The sequence below is a fragment of the Crocodylus siamensis genome, chromosome 10 (genome assembly GCF_052110815.1).
Source record: "Crocodylus siamensis isolate JL-2025a chromosome 10, ASM5211081v1, whole genome shotgun sequence".
Lineage (NCBI taxonomy): Eukaryota > Metazoa > Chordata > Crocodylia > Crocodylidae > Crocodylus > Crocodylus siamensis.
The window spans coordinates 57,683,327-57,698,512 of record NC_143404.1 but is presented as its reverse complement, the minus strand read 5'-3'; the positions used below and the strand labels follow the sequence as shown (position 1 = coordinate 57,698,512).

The 15,186-nt window shown below is 43.9% G+C and overlaps 1 protein-coding gene across 1 annotated transcript in view; it reads right to left on the bottom strand.

Annotated features, from left to right (window-relative positions):
- JPH2 (junctophilin 2) overlaps positions 1-15,186 on the bottom strand; it is a 64,669-nt gene that overhangs the window by 10,034 nt on the left and 39,449 nt on the right. The window contains exon 3 of the mRNA XM_090065162.1: positions 6,717-6,835. Within this exon, the coding sequence (XP_089921288.1) occupies positions 6,717-6,835 (119 nt within the window). The remainder of the gene's footprint in view (positions 1-6,716; positions 6,836-15,186) is intronic.

The following is a 15,186-nucleotide window of genomic DNA, read 5'->3' as shown; positions in this document are numbered from 1 at the left end:
TGTTTGCTGAATCACATACGTTGCAGACAGGAAAGAGCCCGAAGTGTACTTGGGCTGACCAGGATTGCTCTCGACAGTCAGAAGTAGCACCTACTCACAGACTGCAGGCCAAGACTGTCACTTTGCCAACGTCCTACCCTAGGATAAATTACCTCACATTGGGTGTGCTGGCTGATTCCCACAGCTCCCTTGCCCAAGGGAGAACTCTCGGTGCTGTTTGTCATGCAGTCTATATCTATCTCTGAGTTCAAGTAACTTAGCTCATGAACTGAAGCCCATTTGGGGCAGGAGGACTGGCTAATGGAAGAGGAGACAGTTCAAATCAATAGCTGGGCAGTGACCCTGCTGCCTGGTTGTAACCTGCTCCCCTTCCCCCCTGTATTTTGAAGGACAGTTCTGATTTTATGGTTTTTCCCTGTGTTCCACAAGGTTTGCAGATGCTATGGGGAATTTAACAGTTTCCCATTTCAGATTGGCATTCACCTTGGCACCAGCAGTCCATTTCAAACTTACTAGGTAACATAAAGAGGAAAATTGTTCTGGCTCTAAGTATATTATTTTATTTCCTCCATGTTCCCCCTAGACCAATATGTCTTTTTCATTTTCTGTGCTTAGGTAAACAGCCCTGCTGCATTACCTCAAATGACTGACTTAACCAGCTGGGACTTTTGCTGATGATGGCACCCCAGTCCAGACAAAAGAGTAGCCTGAAGAACCCAAGAGAAAATCTTCCTTCTCTTAATAAACTTTTCGTATGTTTACTTCTCCATGCCTGAAGAAAGCACTGTACGACCATCTTGCATCACTGGAGATTTTCTACAGTTTATCTAAACACCTTAAATCAGAGTATGGTTTTGGAAGGGACTGGCCATGCAGCAGACATACAGTCTGATCTCCACCTCTGATGCTGCCTGTTAAACAGAAAGCAATGGGGAAACTGAGGCAAGGTATGCTAGGTGTTTTGCTTTTCATGCATTTGTACAGGAAAAGCAAATTGTGTCGCTCAGGATTGCAGGGACAGCACCTGTGAAGTGTCCAGCTAAGTGACCTGTGGCACAGAGATCCAGCCCGGAACAGCAGCGAGACGACTCGTTGCAATGACACAAGGTGACTCCAGGATTTAAGTTTCACTCTGTCCTTGTCTGACTTGCTGACTTGTCATCATCTCTTGGTAACATTACCATGGGCTAAATTATTGTTTGTCTGTCAGTAAATCCTTACTTCTCATTAGTCCTGGGCAAAGAGTGCCCTAACCAAGCTGACCTGCTTATGTCTTAAAGTGTGCTAGTGGGCCTCTGCTAGATGCCAAAGGCAGGATGCAAAACTGAGGGTACAGAGGTACCGTACCCCTTGTCCCACAAGAGTGGGATGTGGAATTCCTGCCACACACAGTCCTCGCTGTTCTTATTATTTATATAACAGTGGTGCCTAAGCTGCCTCTGTGGCTACGTCCAGACAAGCATGGATGTGATGCCACAGACCAGCCTGTGGCACCACACACCACACATGCAGGCTTTCCCCGCACTGCTGCTTTTCAGTGCGGGGGCATTTCTTGACCCCTGGTTCTGCTAGGGTAAAACCCCCACCAAAAACGTGGGGCAGTGCATGTGGCAGCAGCGTATGCCATTCAAAACTAGAGCCTGGCCAGCCGGAGCTGTGCTCCAGCTGCCGGCCAGGATCGCTGCTACAGGAGCGCCACAGCCGCAGCTCCCCGAGGCCCACAGGACCCCAAGTGAGGCTGCTGGGGCCACCACAGTTGCTGTGCTGTCCTGCGGCACAAGGGGTGCCGCTGCCACTTGTCCCTGGGGAAACACACCTTCCCACTTGTGGGGAGACGTAGCCCATGGTGTTAGGTGCTGTACATATATTTGACAAGGGAGAATCCCCATCATGAAGATCTTACAGCCTAAACAGGAAAGAAAGTTTGGGAGGGCAAACAGGCAGAGATCAGGAAAGCAATCAGCCCAGAGTCATACGGCAGTTTAGCAACAGAGCAGTAGAACCCAGATGTCCTGATACCAAGTACCAGGCTCTATCCAACAGTCCCTGTCACTTCTCCAGGGAGTCTAGCACAGCTCACTTCCACACCATATGGCTACAAAACTTGTCACAACAACCATTCCAGAAATGCTTAGGAGAACTGGTAGAGAGAAGAGGGAGTCTGTGGCAGATAGTAAGATAGCCAAAAATCCTGTTCACGCTACAGCAAGCAAACCAAATGTACATCCGAACTTGGAACTTACATAAAACATGGGTGTGACTATTCACTGAACTAAAGGGAGGGATCCACTGAGTTCACACTCCTTTTAGGTTCACTGTCTGCCAGTTCTTCAGCAAACACATTTCCTGGCAGTAACAGTGAATCTTACGGGACTATTTGAGAACATCATTCCTGTAGATCAAATTTTGAATTTGTGATCACAGATATTTAGGAAAGAAGCCTGATTCTGAAAGCTACGCTTGGTGGATCAGAGAACAGAAATGTACCAGATGCTGTATAGGTCTAGTGAGCGCCGCCTGCACTTTGAACACAGTGGCTGCTGACAGATGTGAACAAAAACAAAAACACAATGTTTTATCAAAATAGGAAGCGTGTTAGTTGGGCCCAGCTCCCCAGCATCTGTATAGATCATGTGCTTCAGTGAGGCTTTTTGGCGCTTTTATCGAATAGCAGATTCAACAAGCTTTTAGATAAAAATGCCAAAAAGCCCCGCTGAAGCACATGGTCTATACACATGTTGGGTGAGCTGACAAACTAACACGACGCCTCTTCTAGGCATGTGCTGTGCTTGGTGTGGGGATGCATCAAGTTCAAAGTAAAGTGCTTATTTGTGGGGGAGGGGGGTCACAACTGTAAGCAACCTGAATGTAGTGTGCTGCTAACTTCTGGCAAGATGCACTTGGCAAATTGTTTTGAACTGTTTGTGTAAATTTCCCACCATCTTGGAGTCCTGCTCTGGGACTGGGGCTCCAGGTGCTCCACAAGACATCAGTAAGAATAATTAGAGATAAGTATATGCAGCTCATGGGCACTTTGGGAGCAGAAAAAGGAGTGTGCAACCAAGTGCTTTATTCACTGCGAATAATGCTGCTTGCCTCTGTCATACCATCTACAGCTGGCTTTGATTATAGTATCACACAGATAGCTCTAAAATACCTTTGGGGAAGTAGAAATATGTCATGATGTATGTACTCCAATGGGTGAGGGGCTTCCAGTTTTCTCATGGTGGGCTGTCTGGCACTTCTTGTCTCCCCAAGGATTGACTAGGGTTCGGAGTTTGGAGACTGGAGTTTGCTGATTTATTCCCTCCAATAAATCAATGGTGTGATGTGTCTCCTCCTAACTCTGGGCCATACAGGCCAACTCCTACTGAAGGTGGTGGTGGGGGAGAAGTCGAGACTTTATTTTAGCTGCCTTGCCCTTCCTGCACACTCCTGTCAATCAGACGGAGCCCCATCAGGGCCATTTATTTCTGGCTGCCGCTAGATTATTTGGAGACGATTTCACCAGTTGTTCAGTCTCCTCAAAATAGTGCTCAGCTGGCCCCCCACCCGCCTTGAGCTCCTCGCCTCTCAGCTGGTGCCGTCTTCTCCCTCTGAATAATTTACACAAGCAAAACCGATGTCCTTTGAGGATATTGCCTCGTTCCATCACCTCCACCTTCTCTCTCTCTTTCTCTCTGAACAGCACACTACTAGCTCTGTGCAGTCACTGCCTGGTGAAAAAGCACAGCCAGCAGTGACTGATTAAAATGTCCCATGTTGAGAAGCCACGGAGCTTGCTATTACGAAATTGAAACCATGCAAGAGTGAATACATATTTATTTTCCTTTGTGTACATTTCAGGCTCTTTATTTTATCCATATGAACCTGAAGCTGCAGACAAATTGGGGTTTGCATTGTTTAAAAACTGACAAAATAGGCTTGATAAGAGAGGGGAAACATTCTGAAATCAGAAAGATGGACACAAATTAGCCTCTGTATGGCACTAGATAAGAATTTGACTTCTGCTGGGCCAGGTTCCTGGTTATGCTGCACTTACACTCCTTTTCAGCCCTCTTCTATTACCAGAGCAGTGCAATGGAACCCCAGCGTGCACAAAAATGCACGCTGGTGTGTGTTGGTTTATAGAAATGTTCTCCTGGTAGCTCTGCATCATTTTTATCTTTCTGTTCCCCATTCTCTCAATATAAAAAAATTAAATTGTATTGAAAATTAGAAAGAAAAGAAATGTGAATGCTAGAAAATGCAAGAATCTGATGTGAACCTAAAGACACAGAGCTTTTTAAAAGTTTCAGGTACCTGAGGCTTGAAGCAAGAAGGGACTTGCTGTTTCAGCCACTGAGGCCATTTTATAAGATGGTGCAAACTGTGCAATAGAATCATCACAGACCCAAAGAAGATCTATATCTTAGGAAGAAAAAAAAAAACCCCTGGGAATTCAAATTTCCTTTTACTTGTAGGCTATAAATACTCCAGTATGGTTGGGTGAATTGTGGAGCCATGAGTAACAGCTGATAGGTCTCATGCTGGGATCAAATGATGCTTAGCTATTGTTAACTGAAGTGTCATACCTTGGCTCACAGACACGCCAAGGTGTATGGTGATTCCCAACCTAAAGCCAGCAGCAGCAGGACTTATCCTGCTTTGTAAGGGGAGGGAATGGGAAACCTTCCACCAATGGCAGTCTTGCAGGCTACTACAGCCAAAGACAAGATCAGACTGCAGGAAATCTGGGCAAAACCTCTGAGGCTTCTTCTTCAATCTGAAGAATGTCTCTGTATGCTCATTAGTGATAAGCAATTTTCCTTTCCTATTATGTGTCCTGTTCTTATATTTTAATAAAAGAGATCACTCTAGTCCTCAAGGTCCTGAAGTGGCAAGAGAGGTAGGGAAATACAGTTTAGTGATTAATAAATATGACTGGGAGTCACAGCTGGTGAGTGCTGTTCTACCTTTGGCTTACTGTAGTACCTGAGGCAAATTACTAAGTGTCTTCATACAGTCTCACAGAGGAGAGGGATTTGCTAGGGATAACAAAGCTAGTCAACACCAGCATCAGGAAAAATATCCAGGAGCTTGAACCTCCAGTTATCTGCTCTGCCCACTTGAGCAATCCCCACTCTGGACAAGAAAAAGTTTGCAGAACTCAGGAAGAATTTATTTCCAGTTGATGAGCTGGGGGGAAATTGCTGGTATTAATGAGGCTTGTTTAATACTAAACATTTTATTAAGCAGTTCCCTAATGCTTGATCTCAGGAAGTAGCTCCTCAAATATTTTTCTAATAGAATTATCAGCAATGGTTATATTATTTTTCTTCTTATTGTTATTACTAGACCACGTGGAGACCCACATGGAATTGAAGAAGAGCCAATGGTGCAATGCTCTTGCAAAAAAAAAAAGTCAAATCTCATTCAGGGATGTATTAGTGGCAGGAACATATATATGCAAGACACGGATGTAATTATTATCTCACTCTACTCAGCACTGGTGAGATCTGCTAGTGTATTGAGTTCAGTTTTGGGCAATACACCTTAAGAAAGAAGTTGGAAAACGGGAAGGGTTCTGGAGGAGAGGAACAAGAGTGATGAGAGGTTCAGCCAATATGACTTCTGAGGAAAGATTGTAAGAATTGAGTTTATTTAGTCTGGGGAAGAGAAGACTGAGTGGGGACATGATAACAGATAACAATTGTTCACTGTGTTCATTGGGGAAAAGACAAGAAGGAATCAGCTCAGTTTGCAGTAATGAAGATTTATATTAGTTATTAGGAAGAACTTTCTAACTATAAGGAGAGTTAAGCACTGGAACTGGCTGTGGACTCCCTTTCACTAGTGTTTTTTAAGAGATTGGACATACATGTGCTGGAGCTGGTCTGGGCATACTCCCACCTGCCTCAATGCCAGGCGATAGCCAAGATGATTCTTTGAGGTCTCTTCCTGACTTACATTTCTCTGATTCTATTTGCAAAGCTGGATCAACAAAACTTAAAGCCGGAGTCACCTGAAGTGCAGGTCTGGGGGCATACCTACACATCGCCCTACGGTGACGTAATGACATGCTACGTTGCAGTATGGCACACTACAGCGATGTAGCAATCACATGGGTCTACACGTGATCAGCAGCTATGTTACTGTAGCAGCATGCTCCCCCGTTGTAGTACGCCACTACGGCGAGGTAGCAGCGAAATCTAACCATGTGCCGCATGCATGGTGCAGTAGTACTTTTGGAAGTACTAAAACATGGCGTTGTAGCAACATTGTCATCTGGCAATGTGTAGACGTGCCCTGTGAAAGGTGAACTGGAACCATCAACCTTTGTAGCGCATGTCCTTTCCTCATGAGAGTGCACCAGAGCTTATACGAAATCAAGCCTGGCACATGCACATCAGCAGCTGAGGACATCGTTGGACCCACCAAGAGGAAAAAACATAGGCTTTTAGTTCCATTCAAGTTAATTATGAATTTGTCTCTTTTCCTCTCTGTCCTTTCAAGCACCTGTTGACCCCAGGAGCAAAAGACATTGGAGAAAGGGTTTCTAGGTGAGTATCTCTGAGCAAACTGGCCCACTCAGGTTATGCTCATGCGCTGTGCTTGACCAGAGAAATTGCACAGCACAAGCCTCTCTCCTTCTGCTCCTCTTTGAGCCCCCCTCCCTGCCACCCCAGAGGGACACAGCAGCAGCAGAGAGATGTAGAAGGTGCTCCTATACTTACCTGGCTGGTAGAAGTCTGGCGAGAGCTCCCTGGCCATCATCCTTGCTAGGCTTGATTCATTATTAGCGGCCTGAGCTGCCTGTTCAGCTCCTTCTGCCTTGGCTTTTGCATGGGCAGTCCTGGGGAGAGAACATCATTGTGACATTAAATGCCTTCCAAGTTACAATCAGCACTGCCCGAGCACATGGCACCAGCTCTGCAGTAAACATGGAAGAATTAACAGTCTGGCACTACAGAACCACAGCATTTCCAAATGATCCCTGGGACACATGGGATGCAGAAGCAGTGAAAAGCTTAGCTTCACCTCCTGCCAATCAGTAATCTTACTAGGAAGTTTTCTGCCATCCCCACCACTGTAGGCAACATTACAGTTAAAAACAGACATGAATTACTAGTGACAGGTGGCAAACTACCATCAGGCTAAACTATTCCCATCAGTTAACCCAAAACCCCACCCGCTGGAAATAAAAACCCCATGCCCACAGAAAAGTCAAACAAAAAAGACCAGATTTCAACAAGTTTTGTACAGATACTTATATGTGGAATGTCTGCAAGTGTGCATCTAACTATGCCAAAAACCAAGGATACTGGGCTTTGAAACTTGCTGAGATTAGCTGCTAGTTATGCTAACAAACAAGACCTGTGGGGACTGTAACACCTGCAGCTGCATGGCTGGATACATACTGCAAAGGTATCTCTTGTACCACATACTTTGACAGATGAAGGACAGGCTCCAACGTGCCAGAAGGAGCATTTTCCGGAGTTCAGGATCTGACTCCACAAAGCTCCATTGAAACAGCCTCTAAGCACCCAAACTTGGGAGGGTCTGGTAGAGGGGCCCCAATGAATCATAACCACTGTGGTGGGACAGGGATGAATAGTGGCCTCTGGGATGTGGCAGCTGTAAACTCTCCTGGATTGAGCTCCACCTCTGCAGTAAGGGCACAAGATACTGAAGAACAGCTTTTATGTAGACTCCTTCCCATATCTTTCACCTGTCTTGAAGTAGGGACCATGTCCTTCAGTGTGTCTGGCCCAAATTGAGCATGTATTGAATGTACATGGCAATAAAATTATGTTCTAAAGGTCAACAGGAGCCTCAGAGTTACAGTGTCTGGTACACAACCAGCCTCATCTTTCCTGCTCATCTTGGGAACAGATTGCAGATCCCAGCATGAAACAGCAGGGAAAATTTCCTAAGTTCTCTCCTGACCTCTCAAGATACTCAAGAGATTTTAATGTCTCAAGTAATTACCAAAGAAACAAAAGTCTGATTTTGCAGAACTGGCTCCCTTATTACTCTCAAAATCCAGTGCTACATTTGTAATAGGAAAATTACTGGGATGAGGGGAACAGATGTATCCTCTTTCATAATGTGGATTCTTTACTCATCTCAACTCCTTTACAGAGCATCTCCTACTAGCCCCGTAAAGCTAACTAAGTTATCTGGCTGGCTGGCTGGCTGGGTGTCATATTCCTAGGATGCCTGGCATTTTGAACCCTGTGGCTTTACACCAAAAAACCCACAAAGCTAAAAATTAGGCTTGAAAACTAAACAGTCAGACTTAGGAGACAAAGATGCCTACTGTTTAGAAAGAAGCCTATACAAAATCACACACAGATTGTACATATATCACTAATCAGATATGCAATTATCAATCCACAGTCATTAACACTACTATTAATTACAACTCTGCCTTACAGTACCCTGTGCACTAGTTAAGTGACCCCTTTTCTCCATTTCACTGAGTCTCCTTGGGGATGGAAACCAGCTGGTGTTTGATGAGCCACAATGGTTCATTTTAGGCCAGGAATTGAAGAATGATGCTGCAATGAAGTTGTGAAACACAGAATATAATTATCACTGGTGAATCTGCTCGGGATTAAATGAACTCTCAAGGTGCCTTCTACCCTATTTTTTATTATTCTATGTTTGAATTTAGTTGGAATAACCAGTTTAACTCCTCCACTCAACAAACTCCCATATGCAGGAGGGAGATGATGGCTTTTTGTCTGAAACTATTGCAAGTGCAAGGTGTACGTGCTGAAGATGTTCTCCCCCATCTTTTTATGGTAAAAAACAACAGGAAATTCCAGTTCTTAGTTGCAATGGCTATGTGAAAGAAGGAAAGACATAGCACATTCTTTAGGTCCAGCAGTACTGTAAAATAGCTAGGGCTGAAAGGGCGCCCTCGGTTGTAAAATGCAAAGATAACAACATGCAGCACACTATACTTCAGAATTCATGTAACGGGGAACATTCCCTTTTATGCAGAACACTGCATTCATCCTGCTGCTTACGTTTGTCATCTTCCTTGTTAATGCCCACGCTGGTCTGTGTGGGATAATTTTTCAATAACTTGGGGGTCTTTTACTCCAAAATTACTGGAGCTCCTAAAACATTAAAAGGTAACTTCTGATAAGAAAGAAATATGCAGTGTTAAGCCTCGACTGTATGCAGGAGGTCACAAGCAGCTTGGATTCAGAGAAACAGAGAAAGTATCTCCTTTTTTGGTAGCATATAATCAGTGTGATTAATTCCATTATAATCTGGCGAGGACCTGATAGTATATTTATATGCTTCTCAGCCCCAAGGAATTAGTGTGGGCTCAGAGTGTTCAATGCACATGGTGGGAGCCTTGGAGCTGACTCCATCTTGCAGGACGGCACTTGCTTTAACTCTACAGAGCATGGCTTCAAGAAGAAGAGCAGCTTGGTAGCCATTAGCAGCAAACTGTCATGCCTGCAGCCCGGAGGGAAAACCTGAGGAAAGGAGGCATCAGGTCTTAAGAGCAGGAACATTTGAACCTGTCCTACAGCATCTGGAGACAGTATCAAGAGGCTGAATTTGCACATTTCAGATTAATATATGCCACCCCAGGGTACATTGGCTAAAGTGATGGGGCAGATTCTTTGTTTCTCTCAGCATAGGAATAGAAACCATTGTGACTTTTCCATTCTTGGGCCTTTCTTGTTCTGTGTCAGTGTTACTTTAGGTCTGTCCCAACTTATGTTTTGGCCCTGCTCCCTTCCTGCACCAGTGCCAGGGCTGTGAAGGGGGGTAGCTCAGAACCATTTCCTATACAGAATGCTCAGAGGCCAACTTTGCTGGGTTTTATGCACTTATAAGCTGAATAAAGTGCCATATAGTCAAATCCAATAGGACTAATTACTGGTAAGGCTGCACCACCCAATCCTTCTTATGGCCCATAGCTAATGAATGCAAAGCCCATTGTTTGTGAGAAATAACAGTGATCCTCAGAGAGTCAGATGTCAGGCAGGCATTTTCCTATCTTCACCTCCCTCTGTGCAAAAATGAAGTTCATTTCCTACCTATGTGGACTTTTTACCATCTTATACCATCTAAACTTTTCCCAGAGCCTGACAAAGGGACTTTGATCCCAAAAGTTTGCAGAAAAGGACAATTTTCTTGCCATTTTCCAGTTGGTCTAATAAAAGGTATCATTTTGGAACCAAGAGTTCTAGTTTTTTCTATGTCTTTTTGTCTCAGACCAACACAGCTACCAAATACACCCCTGAAACATGGAAGATGCTGAATTTTAGAGGATTTTGGATTTTAAACTTCATTGCGGAACAACAAGGAAGTTTTTTTACCTCCCTGCCTGCCATCTCACACCTCCAGGGAAGGAATTCTACCTGATCAACACGTCAAGGAGCTACTCAACAGAGCTCACAAGACACTCTCATGGACCCAGAGGAACAGCCTTCCATCTTCAGCTCCCTCTGTTCAAAAATAAAGTTTATTTCCTACCTATGGGGACTTTATACCATCTTGTACCATTTACACTTTTCCCAGAGCCTGACAAAGGGACTTTGATCCCAAAAGCTTGCAGAAAAGGACAATTTTCTTGCCATGTTCTAGTTGGTCTAATAAAAGGTATCATTTTGGAACCAAGAGTTCTAGTTTTTTGTATGCATGTCTTTTCCTATCTGTGGCTCTCAACTCAGCTGAGCAGTAGGGAGCCTTTCAAGCTCAGCTGAATGGATGGTTTCCCTAGTCATTAGCAGCTTTTTGCCTTTAGGATGTTGTGATGTGGGGTTAATGCCATAATGGAGCCTCGCTCTAAGGTGCTCAACTTAAATGGACTTTTGGGGGACTTAGTCTTTCTCTGAAGGCCAAAGAAAGGAAGAAACTTGCCATTCATGGAAATACCTTTCCCACCTTCATCTTGGTTTTGCTTATTAATAAAGCCCGGAGAGGCCCTTACACATGGTTCCCATGAAGCTTGTAAGTGCCAAATGCTGATTTGCAGTGGGGATGGAAAGGTGTAGTTTTCAGGGCTCTTCCCTGAGGTTTGGTTAACACGTACATTACCAGTGCATCACCGCATGGTATCAAGGAAAAATGGATCCAGCAATGAAACATAATTGACATTATTCATAACTTTCTTATCATCATGGATCCCACATCTAACCCCCTGGCTTTGCTTTACAATGTAGAACAGGGTTCATACTGAACAAGGCAAGTATAACTACCTACTCCATAAATGGAATTTTATTAAAGACCCCAAGTGTGTGTGCGGCAAAATCCAAACTATAGCATACATCATGGAGTAACGTCCTATTTATCATTTCAATGGTTGCATTGAAGACCTGCACTAGGCTACTGATGATGTTTTCTAATAGATACCAAATCTAAACTGTCACTCTAGTCTTGTCCCTTAGTGCTGTTGTTTATGGGTTGTTCTGTCATTCAGTTGCTGTATTCCATACAAATAAATAAATGCATGAATAAATAACTGCATGGCTCATACAAGCCATACAAGCAGAGGATGAGGAGGGACTTTGATCCGGTGCACACTGACCTCTTATGTGCCGAAGTGGGCTTCCTTCTCTACCACTATGTGTGTAGAAGCAAGGCAAATGCTAACATTACCTAAGGCCAAAGCAGATAGCTACAAACCTGCTCAGCTATTCTTCAGCACTCCAGTGGTGGAATAGCCTAGGTTTGCTACACCAGACAACATGATTCCTGAATATGCTAATCTGATGGAGGCCCCCATTTGGTATTCAGAAGTTTCCTACATAGCTGCTGTTATCTTATCTTTATCGGGCTGCTGAAAGGGCTTGGGCAGTGGAAGAAGTAAGCTTTTACATCTGAAATTCCCACAGGCACAGAGAAAAAATGCCAACAAAGAACAGTAAAGTTGGCTAAATTGATCTGACTTGGTGCAATGACCCTGTCAGTCTTCCCAATCTAAGCCCAGTTGGGCTGAGTCAATGCCAGGGTCTTGCAGGCACTAATGACGGTGCTCCAGGGCTAGCACTGGTGCTAGTGGCTGCATCTCCACTGATATCAGTGGAACAGCTTTGGAGTTACCTTGATATGAGAGAAGAATCTAGCTCAGGGGTGCTCCTTTTCCAGCGGACTGAGAAATGGCAACAGTCACATTACACAGGAGTGCAAAACAGGAAGTGAAAGATAATGCCACATCCGACTGGAATTGCAGTTCAGCTTTGCAGAATGTAGACACTGACTGCAGTTGGGGTGGGGCTGATTCTGACTGACAATGGACTGAGTTTGGGATCTTTCTGGTTCATTATAAACGTTCAGACTTGCAATTCCTCACGCTTTCAGGAACATGCTGCTTCAGTCCCACGAAGGTCTCATTTCTCAGCAACTGATCCAACCGCTTGAATCTGGGGACTAGTGGTACCACAGCTACACCATGTTCTAGAGCCTTTTGCTTAGAAATTGGCACCTTACTTGCATCACATGCTTAGCTCTGCCAGCTGCTGGGAAAAGATAAGTCTGCTCTGAAACCCCTGTCTATGCAACTCAATGCCAGTACATTTACCCATAAGCCTTACGGTTCACACAGTCTAGTAGTGTCTGATTAACTTCTTGTAGATACTAAGCAGTTACTTCTCTGTGGGCAGAGATGCTGGGCCTGGGTCCCATCATCATTTAGATCATTTTTTACACCACAGCTGGTGCGATCAGTTCCTGTATTTTGTAGATATCGACTGGCTTCCTATATTGGTTGCCTTTAAGTTCCACCCACAGTATATTCATGGCTCAATGATATTAGGACTCTAGGAACAAGGAGAGTTTGAGCAAAAATTGCTCCTATTTATTACCACTGGAAGGAAACTGTTTCTTTCTAAACAGCAGGTACATTTATCACAAATTCACACATACTTTTAGCTTCTAAACTACCTTTCAGTTTTATGCTTATTTTTGTAAGAACTACAGAAACCAAAATCCTGCATATCTGAGGAACATGACAACCAGGGACCAGAAAACATGGTGGCCTGAGTAGAGAAAACTAAGACATGCTTCTACAGCACGGGAAGACAAGATCACCCACTTGCATGAAGGGACCAGGTATGGAGTCATACCTAGCAATAATAATGATGATGATGATGATATCTAGGTCTTATATTTTCTTATTTGTATTAAAGGCTCAGGAACCCCCATCATGGACCAGGACTTAATTGCACTTGATACTGTACAAACACAGAATAGAGACAGTCCTTGCTCCCAAGAGTTTACAAGGCAAGATGAGTACAGACAGACAGATGAGGGAGCCCAATGAGACAATACTGGTCAGCATTTGAAGGAGCATCTCACCACATGTCATATTGCTGTCAGCTTTCTGTAGACATTGAGGCAGAAGTGAATCTTACGGCAGGAACTGTGGGAAAGAGGCATCACTTCAGTGCAGAAGAGGCAAGAATTCTTCCGAGAACTAGAATAGCTCAAAAAGTGATATTTTTTTCTGCAGAAAATCTGTGCCTTTGCCAATCACAAAATTTGGAAATGTGATTTTTACCAACCAACACGTTAGCTGCCCCGCAGATGGACTTTTCTGGCCACCTATACTTCAAGCTTTTGGCCCAACACCAGGGAGCAGTTCAGAGGGAGACAAGCAGGTTAGAAGAATTAGAACAAGGATTGCCAAAACAGCCTAAAATCATTAACAAATCCACCTAGGTAGATTAAATTAAGCACATGGGCTAGGCTTCTTGGTGTCAGATGTAACAGTGCTGGATAATATATGATAGCCAAATCTCAGGTAGGATGGTAAATGGAAAGGAAGGGAGCTTAAAAATCACGATAGCTCAGTTTCTGTTAGTCAAGTAACAGTTTGTGAATGTATCCATCCTGGATCATCTGGCATTACCACCACTAGCAGCAGCAGCAGCGGTGCCTTCATGTTGCTGCCATTAGGAAATTCTCTTCTTAATTTTATCTTGAATTATCTTGTTTGTTGTGCTGGAAAAGCTCTAGACTCCACCCATTTCAGTATTAGTATGGGGACCCAGCAGCACACCTGTCCTTTCTGGCCATCTCCCAAAAGTGCTGCCCAAAACACTCCTTTGATTGCTACTAGTCCCAAGAGCTGCAGCTGAGCATAGTCACTAACAGGTGAAACCCTAAGTCAAGCCAATAAACCTGCCTTCTTGGACTGTTCATGTATTTTCCACATCCAGATTACAGTGGACTGTAAGTGAGATTTAAATTAGTTGAGAATACTCCAAATGCCAGACATGGCCGGAGAGTCATGGGTAAGCTCTGGCTGTTGAATTGAGCTTGTGACCAGAAATAGTGGAAGAGCTCAGACTTCTGATCAACTATTTTACGTTTTTATGGTACAGGAAGGACAGCCCCATAGAGAAAAGCGCTAATCTCTCCAGGTTTTCCTTCATCAGAATGATTAAGAGACCCCTTGGGGAAGAACTAGCAAAGTCCCTTTTTGCTGTTCCTTGCTGATTGCTCGTTACTGTGTCTTTCCAAACTACCTCCTACTTCCTAAGTCTGTCACCAGCTATGTCCTATATGATTTGCAGATTACTCACTCTCTGGGGCAGAGGGGACTTACTTGTTACTGGCTTATTTGGTGCCTTTCACTATGGAGTCCGGATCTCGGATTGCAGTTCCTTGGACTGCAGTTCCTATCATAGTACTACTAATTATAGAAATGCATTTATGTATTGCATATTTATTTGACGTGTTGGATGGACCTGTATAAATGTTGATGATGTATGTTGCTCTTGGGTTTTCAAAGAAGTTATGTACACAATAAGAAAGCAGAATTGCATGTCTAACTGCATGCATCACATAGCCATGCATACAATTGGCTCTCTCTGTTCATGGTGAGTATACAGGGACCTGGTTGATTAACAGTCACTGCAAATGGACCAGGTCATCATACCCCTCTATTTAAATCAGAAAATATTGGACATGGTACTTTGCGATAATGATGTCTATTTTAAATATCACCTTTTCTGTTTTTTTTAATCCTTCCCGGGGGCTCTAAATACTTTGGTTCAACATATTAATAACATTTTGGGTGGTGGGGGGGAAACAGGAAATGAACTAGGCATCTTTGTCCAGAATTCAATATTATAATTTTCACATTTACACTAAAAAGAGGACAAATTACCCAGATGGAGGAGGGAGCAGATCTGCAATGTCCAAATACTATTGCCTGCTTTTCTATTT